The sequence below is a fragment of the Octopus sinensis genome, linkage group LG23 (assembly GCF_006345805.1).
Source record: "Octopus sinensis linkage group LG23, ASM634580v1, whole genome shotgun sequence".
NCBI classification, from domain to species: Eukaryota; Metazoa; Mollusca; class Cephalopoda; order Octopoda; family Octopodidae; genus Octopus; species Octopus sinensis.
The window spans coordinates 4107724-4121674 of NC_043019.1; the positions used below are offsets into that span (position 1 = coordinate 4107724).

General features: G+C 37.0%; 1 protein-coding gene across 2 annotated transcripts in view; it reads right to left on the bottom strand.

Moving 5' to 3' along the window:
• LOC115223659 overlaps nucleotides 1-10878 on the bottom strand; it is a 232348-nt gene extending 221470 nt beyond the window's left edge. The window contains exons 1-3 of one of the 2 annotated variants that reach the window (XM_036512387.1): nucleotides 10656-10878; nucleotides 5634-5866; nucleotides 3186-4211 (exon numbers count right to left, since the gene is read on the bottom strand). In XM_036512387.1, coding sequence (XP_036368280.1) covers nucleotides 3186-4211; nucleotides 5634-5813 — 1206 coding nt within the window. In that variant the 5' untranslated portion in view covers nucleotides 5814-5866; nucleotides 10656-10878. The remainder of the gene's footprint in view (nucleotides 1-3185; nucleotides 4212-5633; nucleotides 5867-10655) is intronic. The other variant, XM_036512386.1, reaches the window with a different exon arrangement.
• Between the last annotated feature and the right edge of the window lie 3073 nt (nucleotides 10879-13951).

Here is a 13951-nt window from a genome sequence, read left to right on the forward strand (position 1 = left end):
TACTAGAAGAATAATAACTTTCTCAAGCTGTTGTGCGAGACTCGTTCGGGAAAAGATGTAAAATTAATTAATAACATAAAGGCCCAAAATTTCAAAACTATCAAGGATATTGACCTAATACCTGATATTTTCCCATCATATAGGTACAGGAGCTAGTCTGAATTTTTTCAGGGAGATCTGAGGGAGTGACCTCTGACCCTCTGGGTGATTTGACAGCGTCTTTGTTTCTGGGCTGACCAAAGCCTTGTGAGGCGATTTGGTTGATGGAAACTGAAAGAAATCTGTTGTATATGTACATATACCTATGTGTCTGTATCTTTGTGTCTCTGTTTCCCAACAACACTTGAAAACTAGTGTTGGTGTGTTTATGTCCCTGTAACTTAGCCGTTGGATTCGGCTTGGTTGCTACGGCTGGATGCTCTTCCTAACGCCAACACTTTACAGTGTGTGCTGGGTGCCTTTAATGTGGCACTGGCCCAGGGTCCTTCCAGGCCACTCCTTTTGAATAGGGGAGGCAATATCAATACTTCTGCTGTGGAGTATGGATCTTCTTGTGTATGGCAAAGCACCAGATGGTTTGATCCTTTGTCATCATTTCCACGAGGTTTAGTGTCCCGAGGCCATCCTTCAGTATTTCGTCCCATGTCTTCCTAAATCTTCCTCTTCCATGAGTTCCATCCACTTTCAATTATTGGCACTTCTTTATGGAACTGTTAACATCTATCCTCATCACATGACCAAACCAGTGCAGTCTTCTCTCCTGCACACGGCATCTAATGTCTCTTAAGCCATTTTTTTCTCAGCACACTAGCACACTGTTGCACATGTACACTTACATTGCACATGCAGCAGAGCATACTAACCTCATTCCTCTCTAACCTCTGAATGCAGAGGACATATAAAGAAATACATAAATATGTATATATGTTCATACATATGGATGTGTGCATGCATGTATGAATATATGTATAGAATGTTAATAAAATATAGAAAACAGGGAATTTCATGCTTTATAAAGCATACACGTATTTTGGAAAATTACTGCTAGTATTACGTAATTGCCTTTAGAAACATTATATAATCTCGTAAACACTTCTTCAGCATTTAGCAAAATATACAAAGAATGGTGCTAAATGCTCAATATTCCTGTTAAGCATATTATCTACATCAGTGGGATGACAAAATCTACACACCATCGTCATATCATACCTGGTAAATCTGTCAAGGATACACCATATGCTATATTCATAAAAGCTTGTTCTTCTTCATTGCCAATAACAGGGAGTTTTGTAGACATGCTTGGAAAAACTGTCTTGAATCTCTAGGGTGACATAGCATCAGTATATTTGAGGCTTTTAATGTTATCTAAAAATCAAACACAGTAACATGTGTTAATATTTTGTCTGTAGAAATAATGTGGTGAGCTGGCAGAACCATTAGCACACTAAACAGAATGCTTGGTGTCATTTTGTCTGTCTTCATGTTCTGAGTTCAAATCAATTTTCCTCTTCCCAGAAATTGCTGACCTTGTGCCAAAATATGAAATCAATGTTTTTTCTGAAAAATATTAATGATTTCAAATCTTTACTGCCCCAAAGAGTAATAATAATAATAATAATATTCCTTTCCACTAAAGGCTTGAAATTTCGGGGAAGGAGCTTGATCGATTACATCGACCCAGTGTTTCACTGGTACTTAATTTATTGACCCTGAAAGGATGAAAAGCAAAGTTGACCGCAGTGGAATTTGAACTCAGAATGTAAAGACGGATGAAATGTCGCAATGCATTTTGTCCAGCATGCTAACGATTCTGACAGCTTACTCCTTTATAAAATTAATTATAATAATAACTAGCAGGACCCATGAATACTTCACAGAATTAATAGTAAACCTATTGGGTTATTCCTGAAAACTTTATCCCAAAAGCCTGAAAGTGTATCCTGTGTTGTGTCTGAGGATAGTCACTCATCTACTATTCACTGAAAAGTGAAGGAAATTGGAATACAATGATTACTTAATGCACTTTATATAATATATATATATATATATGTGTGTGTGTGTGTATATGTATGTATATATATATATATATATATATATATATACAATTTTATAGACTCACTACACAGCAGTCATAAAATAAATATTCACTCATATTTTCCCATTTCCCCCATAAAGAAGAAAAGTTACGTTTTAAAATTTACATGGTTACCATTTCATATCTAGAAATTTTAAAGTAAAAAAAATTATATGTAAAATAGTAAAATAGTTATACCATACTACTCTCTAAGGTTGTCTTTCGGTTAGTCCCTGCTTCAATGGAATTGGTGATTCCACCACTATACAACTATTAATATTGCTGCTGTTACTACAACAAGTATAACAACAACTACTCCTACAGCTGTTGCTACTACTACTACTACTACTACTACTACTAATAATACTAATACTACTGCCACACACCATAGTTTGGTGCCTTACTAGCGATGATAAGTACAATGTAATACAGTGGATTGTGTATCTTGGATCATACTGAGTCTCGGATCAACTAACCAAATGATGTCTGATACGTGATATACTGAGTCAGACTCAGATCTGAACAGACAGAAAGTAGGATAGACTGAAACTGTCAAAGAGGCTGAGTTTGATGAACTAGAGTGAGTCTGACCTAATATATTCTGAGTGACACTTAGTCCAAGGTAGCTGGAGTGCAGATTAAGATGTAACAGAAAAAACCCCAAATAAGATGTAATAAAAGACAGAATAAGATGTAACCAAAAAGAATTTGTAAGAAGGGGCAGAAGAGACCCTATGCCGAGCTTACAGCAGGGTTTCTCAACCGTTTTTTACCTATCGACCCCTTTGATTGCTATTCCACTCTATTGGACCATCCTAGACATTCGATGTTTAAAAGAATCACATATTTTTGTAATTAAATATTATAAATAATTGTATTAAAAAATTATTGAAATATTTTGTGTATTGTCGAAGTATAACCAATTTCTTGCTGATATATTTTAACAACAGCAAACTCTTATATGGACCCCCATGGGCCATATGGCCCTCAATTGAGAACCAATGGTAAAGATGTGGGAAGATATAACACAGGTTAAACTAAAATGCGACATATGAAAGACTGACTTACAACACAAGATACAAGACACGTTGTTAAGGACAAAATATCTTACCTCATAATAAACTCCATATGTCCTACCATCTGAGGGTGCTTCAATCCCTTTCTTCATCAGAAACGAAATATTTTCCCAGTTGTTGTTCATTATTCCGAGTGCTTCATATATGAGGCCTTTATCATAAATATCTTGAGCCTTCATCAAACTTTTCCCAATAATGTTTGTATATCTGAGCTTTACCAAATCATTGCTGTGTACATTGTCAATCTGTTGTTTAGTAATTGCACGTATTAATTCTTGCACTTGGAAATTCTGTAATTCTAAATCTGAACTGATCAAACCTTGTTCGACAAGTGGCATCAAAACATGCATCTTGGAAGCTGGTTGACTAGAAGAACCAGTCATTTCAACAGCTTCCTCAATACCAAATCTTCCAGGAAAATATGAAAGCACTTTGATAGCATCTTGCTGTTCGAGAGAGAGTTGAGAAAAGTACTTGTCCATTTCTTGCTTAATATTACGTCTGTTAATTGTACATTCGTCCAGCCAGTCATTGAGCTTGGTTTCATCACAAATCATTTTGTAGATATCATCAAAAGATAAATGATGATGAAACTGGGAGAATTTTTCTGCAAAGTAAATAAGAAGTCCTGGCAGGCCACAGGCATATCTGATGATGTTGTGTATTTGTTCTTTGTTCTCATCATCCGTCTCAATGTCTGAACAGCGACTGAAAAGAAGCTGGGCATCTTTAATGGACAATGGACTCACTTTACACTCTCCAAACCTGATTCCATCAAACTGAAATGGTTTTCCACCACTTAATATGAAAATGATTTTTAGATTTATGTGCAGTGGAAAGTCATTGTCGCAAAGCTCCTGGAAACCTGGAAGGAAGCTTTCTTGAATGTTCTGGAAATCATCAAAAATACAAATTTTCCATTTCGTATTGGTGATACTGGAACAATTGGTGAATGTATTGTACATGTTGGAAATATCAGACCAACTGCTATTATTAGAAATATGGATGTGTTTTATGTGGAGTCTTTCGGGGTTGATTTCATCCTTCAATTCTTGACAGACCTGTCATATTAGAAACATAACATTAGAACAAGTTCAAAGGTTTCCATAGATTCACTTATCAATTTATTGGTCTCTCAGTTTTTCTCTTTCTCTGTCTGACTTTATAATTCTCTCTCAATAACTGTCTCTTTGTCTATTCTTTTGTCTATGCATTAGTTCAGGGTATCCTTTATATTCCTTTATATTCACCTTACAGTTTGCCTAAGTACCTTTCTGGACACCAGTTTGTCACTTTGCCATTCAATCTCTTTAATTATTTTTCTATTAATTACACAGTTGCTTCATCTCTTTTACTATCCATCTCTTATTTCATCTACCTCTCTCTCACTCTCTGTCTATCAATTAATTATTCTTGTGCTTGAGAAGATCTTTCAAGTCAAGTGAGATCGTAGTCATGGCTGATGCTGGGGTTTCGTAACTGGCACGTAAAAAACACCCCTTACACTCTGGCAGTGGTTGGTGTTAGGAGGGGCACCCATCTGTAGAAACCCTGTCAAATTAGATTGGAACCTGGTGCAGCTCCCCAGCTTACCAGTTTTCAGCCAAACTGGCAGATCCTCTACAGCCAGATGCCCCTTCGGAAACCAAACTTACTTGTTTCCAAGGAAATATTTCTCTATAGGAAATCTCCAAGTAATATTGGAAGTTAACGACATTCATTTACAAGAAATCTACAATGTCAAGCCGAGGAGATGCAAACATACAGACACACACAAACACACATATACACACCTGTCTGCCTACCTACCTACCTACCTACCTACCTGCCTGCCTACCTACCTGCCTATCTACCTGCCTGCCTACCTACCTACCTATCTACCTACTTACCTACATACCTACCTACCTACCTACCTACTTACCTACCTACCTACCTACCTACCTACCTGCATACCTCCCTACCTACCTACCTACCTACTTACCTACCTACCTACCTACCTACCTACCTACCTACTACCTACCTACCTACTTACCTACCTACCTACCTACCTACTTACCTACCTACCTACCTACCTACCTACCTGCATACCTCCCTACCTACCTACCTACCTACTTACCTACCTACCTACCTACCTACCTACCTACCTACCCACTCACTTACATGCATAATATATAAAGCAGTCAAACCTCTCCCAAACTGCCTACCTTCTTCATGACATAGAACAGGAGACATTAAATAATATAATCTTTGCCATAGACAGAATGGTTACAGGACAAATACCTTTGATCATAGGTCAACCACCAACTCACCAAACGTTACAAAGACTTCAGTGACTGCCATTGTATGGGATTGAACCAGAAATGCTTTTCTCTTTAGTCAGTAACTTAACTGTAAAACCTCAATGATCCCTAATAACCTACAGAAAGGCAAAATGTAATAAGGTTAACGTAAAAAAAGAGAGAAAACAACAGTAAATTTCTTACAGTTTTCACAAGACTCGTTTTGCCAACATAAGGCAGTCCATAAACTTGTATTATTTGTGTATCTTCATCGTTGATCAAGATCTTCAGTTTTTCCCTCTCATCATGTCGTCCAACAAAGTGTCTGCCAGAATTGCCTTGCTGTCTCATGTAATTGGACGGTAATCGATATGGTGTTGCCATACTGATAATTTAGAAATTTCTTTTGTTTTTCTGAATTTTCAAAAGCTGGAATTCTGGTGAAGATAAACAGAAGAGATAATTGTTGTGTCATGGGATAAAGTGGAACCCTCAACTATGTATGATGCTTAGAAAAATAAAATTTTATAAATTTTCCACTTGTACAAAGTCTACATCAAACTTAGGTGATGGGAAACTTGCAAATGATGGAGGGTTCGAAGAAGTCGTAGAGGATTCTGTTGTTGAATTGCTCGTGTCCCAGATAGATTGTTAATTAATCAAGGAACTGATTTTGTTAGATCAAGAGTAAAATGAGTAATGGTCGTGCCGGATATCTTGGAAGTTTTCTTTACATCTTTGAAACTGAAACCAAAAAAGATTAGTATGACTGGAAACAAAAGTAAGAGCTTGTTTAGGTTATCTCTTTAGATTTCCAGGAGAAATTGTAACCAGCAGTGGTTTGTTATGGTGTTTCGTATCTGAAGCAAATGAGCGCTGGCTATAATTTCTTTAGGAAATCTTTAGAGATGACTTTAACATGTGATTTAATAGCTCTGCTAACACAGGAGAACTCAATATTGTCTTATAAAAGTATTTAAGTGGAACTGGTCGGACAAGTACCAAAAAGCTTTTGAAGAAATTAAAAGCATCTTAATGTCAGAATTCTTATTATCATATTTTGACCCGAATTTACAAACGGTAGTGGCATCAGACACTAGTGAAAATGGTATTGGAGCTGTGAATTTACACAATTATGAAGATGCTAGCATGAAAGCTGTAGCTCATGCATTCCTTATTTCTGGCTGAGAAAATTTACAGTCAAATAGAGAAGGAAGAATTAGCCATCATATTTGTGGTAATGAAATTCCATAAATTTATCCTTGGAAGACAATTCTGCTTGCACACAGACCACCACCCATTATTATCAATCTATGGGTAAAAAATTTTGTTTGTCACACATTCACTTGTGTAGTTTGAACCATGTAAAACGTCAGGGAAAGAAATTTAGCTGTTTCTTACAAGAAATACACTTGAAACAGAATATTTTTCATTGATCCTTAAAACACTTCTGTGATTCCCCAGTTTACTATTTTGCTTGCGTGGACTCCCCAAAAAGGCTTATAGAGCCTCTCCCAACTTCCCCGGGAGTCATATATACAGCATGGCTGAGAACCACTGTTCCAGAAAGCCTTCAAGGCATTTCACAAAATCATGTTTCCCCTCTCGTGTGTCCATAGACTTTATAACTTCTGTGCATCTTCCACAGAGAAACACTACTTTCATGGCGGGGATCTTTTATTATTTGGTTCGCCATGATCAAGTTTCTTGTCGTTCACATTCCCTTCAAAAAACAGTTTATTGAGTTGTTTAAAGAAAAGCGTTTACTCTGTTGTCAATACGACTATTATTAATTGTGCAGTTTGTCTGAGTGGCTTTGTTTGGTAAGGCGACATATTTTTTTTCGGCAAATGTAGGTTGCTGACATAATTGTTTCTTGTACGTATGTATGTATATATATATATGTATGAAGGCGGTGAGCTGGCAGAAACGTTAGCACACTGGGCGAAATGTGTAGCCGTATTTTGTCTGCCGTTACGTTCTGAGTTCAAATTCCGCCGAGGTCGACTTTGCCTTTCATCCTTTCGGGGTCGATAGATTAAGTACCAGTTATGCACTAGGGCTGATATAATCGACTTAATCCGTTTGTCTGTCCTTGTTTGTCCCCTTGTGGGTAGTAAAGAAATAGGTATGTATGTATGTGTGAGTGTATGAACATATGTGTGCGAGTGCATACTTTGTGTGTGTGTGTGTGTGTGTGTATGCGTGTGTGTGCATGCATGCGTGTATGTGTGTATTATCATTGAAAATGGAGACAGAAGGACACGTAATTGGAATTCCCCACAGGTTAAAAAAAACGATATGAGGTATCACTATAGTTGCGCACATGTACGAATCGAGAGAAGGTGAGAGAGAGAATGAGAGACAGAAAGAGAGAGAAAGAAGGAAAGAAAGAGAGAGAGACAGACAGAGACAGAGAGAAGGAGACAGCCTTATTTGGGAGTAAAGTATCATTGCCCAAAAGATGAACATATAGATTGATGCCCTGCCTGTGGCCACATTGAGGGGGTCTACTCAGTCTAGATGAATTCCACATATCCATCGCACTCAGAGTGGGAGCTGGCGTCTGTACAGGATTGTGATGCTGCTGTGGTAGGTGCCCCAAATCCCACAGGTCTTCACAGTCTGTCTTACCACTAAAATGCTGGTCGCTCCACTCGTCACACTGAGCTAAAACTAATCATTAAGAAGGCCCTGGTTCAGATTAATATCTCCTCAATCCTGGAGCTGTTGGGGTTATCCAGAAGTAGTGGAAAGGACCAGATGGTCTTACCCTCTCCTCCTAGGATAGAGGTAGTTACCTCATTTGGAATGTCACAGTCTGCGACTTTTTTTCTTCCGCCCACAACCTGGATACTGCAGTTAATCAGAGGGTCATTGCTTCCATAACCAAATGGAAGAAAACCCTGAAGTATCGGGACCTGACAGAGAACCATTTCTTCCAACCTGTGGCATTTGAGATGTTCGGAGGGACTGGGTCACTAACCACAAAGTTCATGTCAACGTTGGTAGCTCACCTCACTGAGGTGTCACCCATGAGGATGCTTCGTTTTCCCAGCACCTTAGCCTCACCATCGCCCATGGTAATGCTGCGAGCATGCTGTCTTGCTTCGGTGGCTTCGGTTAAACCTTGTGTTGTGCAGCCAGTTTCTGTGATAAAAAACTTCCCAACAAATGGTTTCAATACAGCTTTAACAGAAAGATTTGGAAGAATTAGCAGAAAGTTCTCCTGTAATCTTTTTTCAACTAAAAGAATGTTTGTGTTAATTTTAAAATTTGGGAGCAAAATCCTATAAAATAGCATTGTTTTAAAATATGTAAATGAACATGAAAATATAAAAGATGTAAATAAAATATGAAAATAAAACATTTATACAGGCATGGTACTATGGTTTAGAGCTCACTTTGCAAACAAGTAGTTTGAGGTTCAATCCCACTGTGTGGCACCTTGTGCAAGTGTCCTCTACTCGAATCCCAGGTCGATGAATGATTTGTAAGTGAATTTCGTTGACAGAAGCAGGTTGGATATTAGTGTGTGTGTGTGTGTGTGTGTGTGGTGTGTGTGTGTGTGTGTGTGTGTGTGTGTGTATGTATGTATGTGTGGTGTGTGTGTGTGTGTGTGTGTGACCACCAACACCACATGGAAATCGGTGTTGGTTTGTTAATAAAAAAACTGGGGTTGATTTGTTTGACTAAATTGTTAAAAGCGGTGCTACAGCATGGCCACAATGCAACAACTGAAGCAAGCATGAGATAAAAATGATAAAAGATATAAATTTAACGGGGAGGTTTGCCAGCTATAAAAACTCGATCGGAAATATATCCCCATGTGGAGTATTCCTCTCTCCACTGAACTCAGAACTGAAACCAGTTCCTCGCTCCCATCCCCATATAATGAACGTAAAGTACCACCCCCTTTCACACCACTCCAATGCCCGTCCAAATTTCGGCACTTAGTTTTAGTTAAGTTCATTATCTTCACCATCCACTTTGGTGGTTTATTATGAGACCACTGGATTTGAGACAGTATTGGGGAGTGCACTGCTTTCTCAGAACAAATGCTGCAATATGTCAAGATCAGGAACAGAGCCTAGTAATCCATCATCCATTTATGACTTATATTGAATGTTTGATCTTAATTCTACTCCAATAGAAATTCTACACCAATAAAAATGTCAATAATAATAATCCTAATAACTCCCCTGAACTTAGAATACATCTCCCAAATTCTAATAACCATAATAATTGTGTATATATAAATCTCAATAATGGAACCTAAACAATTAATACTAATACTACTAGTATAAATTACTCATCTAATACACCCACTCATAATAACATTTATGAAAATTGGGATTGTAGAGTTAGAAATAATTGTAAGATTAAGAATTCATGTAAAAGAAAAAGTATAAGTATACCAATGCAATGTTATAGCTCAAGGGAAAAAACATTTTTATATTGGCTCAATGGAAAATATGATTAAGACTAGAGTTGCAAATCATTTACAAACTTTTAAGAATAGACAGAAAGCTAATTCCACTGGATTAATTAAATTTATATGGGAATTAAAAGATAATAAAAAATGTTTTCTTTGTATAACTGAAGCTGTTTTTATTATTCATCTAGGAATACCCTACTTAATCTTAGAAACGAGAAAAGTATTTCCTGCATTCATGCAGGAAAATATGTATTTTCCAAATTTAAATAATTGATTTATTATCTCTCTCACTGGAATACCTGTATATTCACTTTGATTCCCTGCAAAACGGACAGTGAAGACATATAGGGTCGGGGAGGGGGCTACCGCAGTGGTGTCTCAGTCCTGTACAGACGTCAGTTCCCACTCTGAGTGCAATGGAGATGCGGATTTCATCTAAACTGAGTAATCTTCCAATGTTGGCCACAGACATAGCATCAATCCAGTCCCCCGAGAATTTTGCACGAACAGAAATTTAGCGACACCTTGAAAATTAATCAGATTGATCAAGGAAAGAGTTGAGAGTGGCACCTGAATGCAGATTGTCCCATACTGTCTGTTTCCGTCTATCCTCCACTGTAACCGGAAACCCAAGATCTCTCCACTGACAAACCCAGCTCTGGAGGAGAGAGGATGTTGCCTACCAAAGAGGAGCAGGCGTGGATGGAACATGTTGTTTTGTGTGTGTGTACAACATGGTCGCGGTCCAGTGACTGAAACAAATAAAAGATATTTAAAATAATAATCACCTGCTCCTGACGTTGATGTCCTTTAAACTCCCTTCAATCCTGAACAAGCAGACCTACAGGTTCAAAAAGACGTCTTAGCTGTGACCATCACCTCTTATTTTAAAACACTGTGTATCTAGGGCTATATAATCCAATGTGCCTAGATTATTTATCTTCTTCATTTTTTAACAACAGCGGTTGATATAAATGTGGATTAACTGAATTTTCTCCTTCATTTCCTCACGAAAACTACACACTGAATGAATATCAATGTGGGTTATTTCCCCCTCCCTGTCACAGTCTAATTACTCTATCGACTCAACAAAGGCAATGTTTTGTATAATTTGTTAGCCACTAGCTGTTGATTCGTTGTCCTTTCTTCTCCAAATCTCTCTCCATTCGCTCTCTTTATTTTCATGTCACTCTTTTTCATTCTCTCTTTCTTTATCTCTTTGTGTTTTTCTCTCTCTCTTTCTTGCTTTCTCTCTCTCTCTCTCTTTCTCTCTTTCTTTCTTCCTTGCCTTCTCTCTCTTTCTTTCTTTCTTTCTTTCATTCTTTCTTTCTTTCTTTCTCCCTGTCTGTCTGTCTGTCTCTCTTTTTCTGTCAGTCTGCCTCTCTGTCTGTCTGTCTTACCTTCTTTCTCACTTTCTTTCTCACTCTCTTTCTTTCTTTCTTTCTTTCTTTTTTCTCATTTACTTTATTTCTTTATCTTTATTTATCTATCTTCTCTCTCTATTCTTTATTATATTTATTCTTTCTTTATCTTTTCTGTTCGATTCTGTATGTATGCTTTCTTTCTTCTTTCTTTCTTCTTATTTCTTTATTTCTTTCATTCTTTCTTTCTTTCTTTCTTGTCTTTCTCTATTCTCACTTTCTTTATCTATTTCTGTCTCTGTTTCTCTCTCTTCTTTCTCCTCTCTCTTCTTCTTCTTTTTTCTCTCTTTCTTATTTCTTCTTTCTTTCTTTCTTTCTTCTTCTTTCACTCTATTTTTTCTCTCTCTTTCTCTCATTCTCTCCCTTTCTTTCTTTCTATTTCTCACTTTCTCTCTCGCTTTCTTTCTTTCTCTCTCTCTTTCTTTCTCTTTTTCTCTTTCTCTCAATCTTTGTTTCTCTCTTTCTTTCTCTCTTTCCACCTCTCTCTCTTTCTCTCGGTCTGTCTCTCTTTCTTTCTCTCTTTCTTTCTTTTTCTCTCTTTCTTTCTCTCTTTCTTTCTTTCTCTCTCTTTTTCTCTCTGTCTGTCTCCCTTTCTTTCTTTTTTCTTTCTTTCTTTCTTTCTTTCTATCTTTCTCTCTTTCTCTCTCTCTCTTTCTCTCTTTCTTTCTTTCTCTATTTCTTTCTTTCTTTCTTTCGTTCTTTCTTTCTCTATTTCTCTCTCTCTTACTCTCTTTCTCTCTCTCACTCTTTCTCTCTCTGTCTCTCTTTCTCTCTCTGTCTCTCTTTCTCTCTTTTCCTTTCTCTCTTTACCTTTCTCTCTCTCTCTCTCTCTCTCGCTCTCTTTCTTTCTTTCTTTCTTTCTTTCGCCCATCTCATATTTTTCCAGTTACCGTCAAGAGTACTCTGTCTGTCTGTCTATCTATCTGTCTATCTATCTATCTATCTATCTATCTATCTATCTATCTATCTATCTATCTATCTATCACTTTTTTTTCGTATATCTTTCCTGTATCTGTCTAGTATTTAGTGCTATCAGAGAGACTATGTGACATTTCAAATGCTGTATGCACGGATCTCAAACGCCTACCTCCTTTATCTCTTCCCAGGTAGAGAAACCTGTCGATATCACAATTTCTGTGGAGATTTCTGGTTGACATCCAGAACCTTGCGGATGTTAATGTCTATGCAGTGGATTTCTTCTACAGACCAGTCAAGCGTCCCAAATGTCCGAATTGTTCTTGGAATTTATGTATTTGTTGCAGGTACTCGAAGTTTTTTAAGAGAGAGTTTTTCAAGAGTACATATACTGTTTACCAGAGAACATACTGCATAACCATTCCAGTTTACCAGTTCCACTCGAACCGTCTAACACATACCAGCAGAGAAATCGGGTGCTAGATGATGATGATGATGATGATGATGTGTGTGTGTGCATGTGCGTGTGTGTGTGAGTGTCCATGCGTGTGTGCATGCATATGTGTTGTCTTTGTTGCGTAGCCTGCTGCTACGTTGACTGAGATCTCTAATGGAAGACATTCCGACCACGACCTGTTCAACTTCTTACATTCATCTACAACAAAATTCCATAAAGTGTCCTTCCTTTTTCAAGACAATAAAATGCATTCAGCTGGAGCTTCACTATTTCTAGCAGGTCAGCCAACCACTTAGAGACACAGCCTTGTCTGTCTGTGTGTTTATTTGTATAATTGTATATGTAGACGTGTGTGTGTGTGTGCGTGTATGTGTGTGTGCATCGGAGAAGATTGTATGTGTTTACTTGTTTCAGAGTATACTAGTGTAAGCTATATGTGTGAGCATGTCTGTGTATATTGATACAGATTGATTGTATGTATGTATGTATGTATGTGTATTTATGTATGTATATGTATGTATGTATGTATGTATGTATATGTTGCATGTATGTATGTATGATTGTATGTATGTATGTATGTATGTATGTATGTGTGTATGTAGTATGTATGATGTATGTATGTATGTATGTATGTATGTATGTATGGTTGTATGGTTGTATGTATGATATATGTATGTGTATGTATGTATGTGTGTTTGTATGTATGTATGCATGTATGCATGTATGTATGTATGTATGCATGCATGCATGTATGTATGTATGTATGTATGTGTGTTTGTATGTATGTATGTATGTATGCATGTATGTATGTATGTATGCATGCATGTATGTATGTATGTATGTGTGTTTGTATGTATGTATGTATGTATGTATGTATGCATGTATGTTGTATGTATGCATGTATGTATGTAAATATGTATGTATGCATGCATGTATGTATGTATGTATTTATGTATGTATGTAGTATGTATGTATGTATGCATGTATGATGTATGTATGTATGTGTGTATGTAGTATGTATGTATGTATGTATGTATGTATGCATGATGCATGTATGTATGTATGTATGTATGTAAGTATGTATGTATGCATGCATGTATGTATGTATGTATATATGTATGTATGTATGCATGTATGTATGTATGTCAGTATGTATGTATGTATACATGCATGTATGTATGTATGTAGTATGTATGTATGTATGTATGCATGCATGCATGCATGTATGTATGTATGTATGTAGTGTGCATGTATGTATGTATGTATGTATGTATATGTATGTATGTATGTA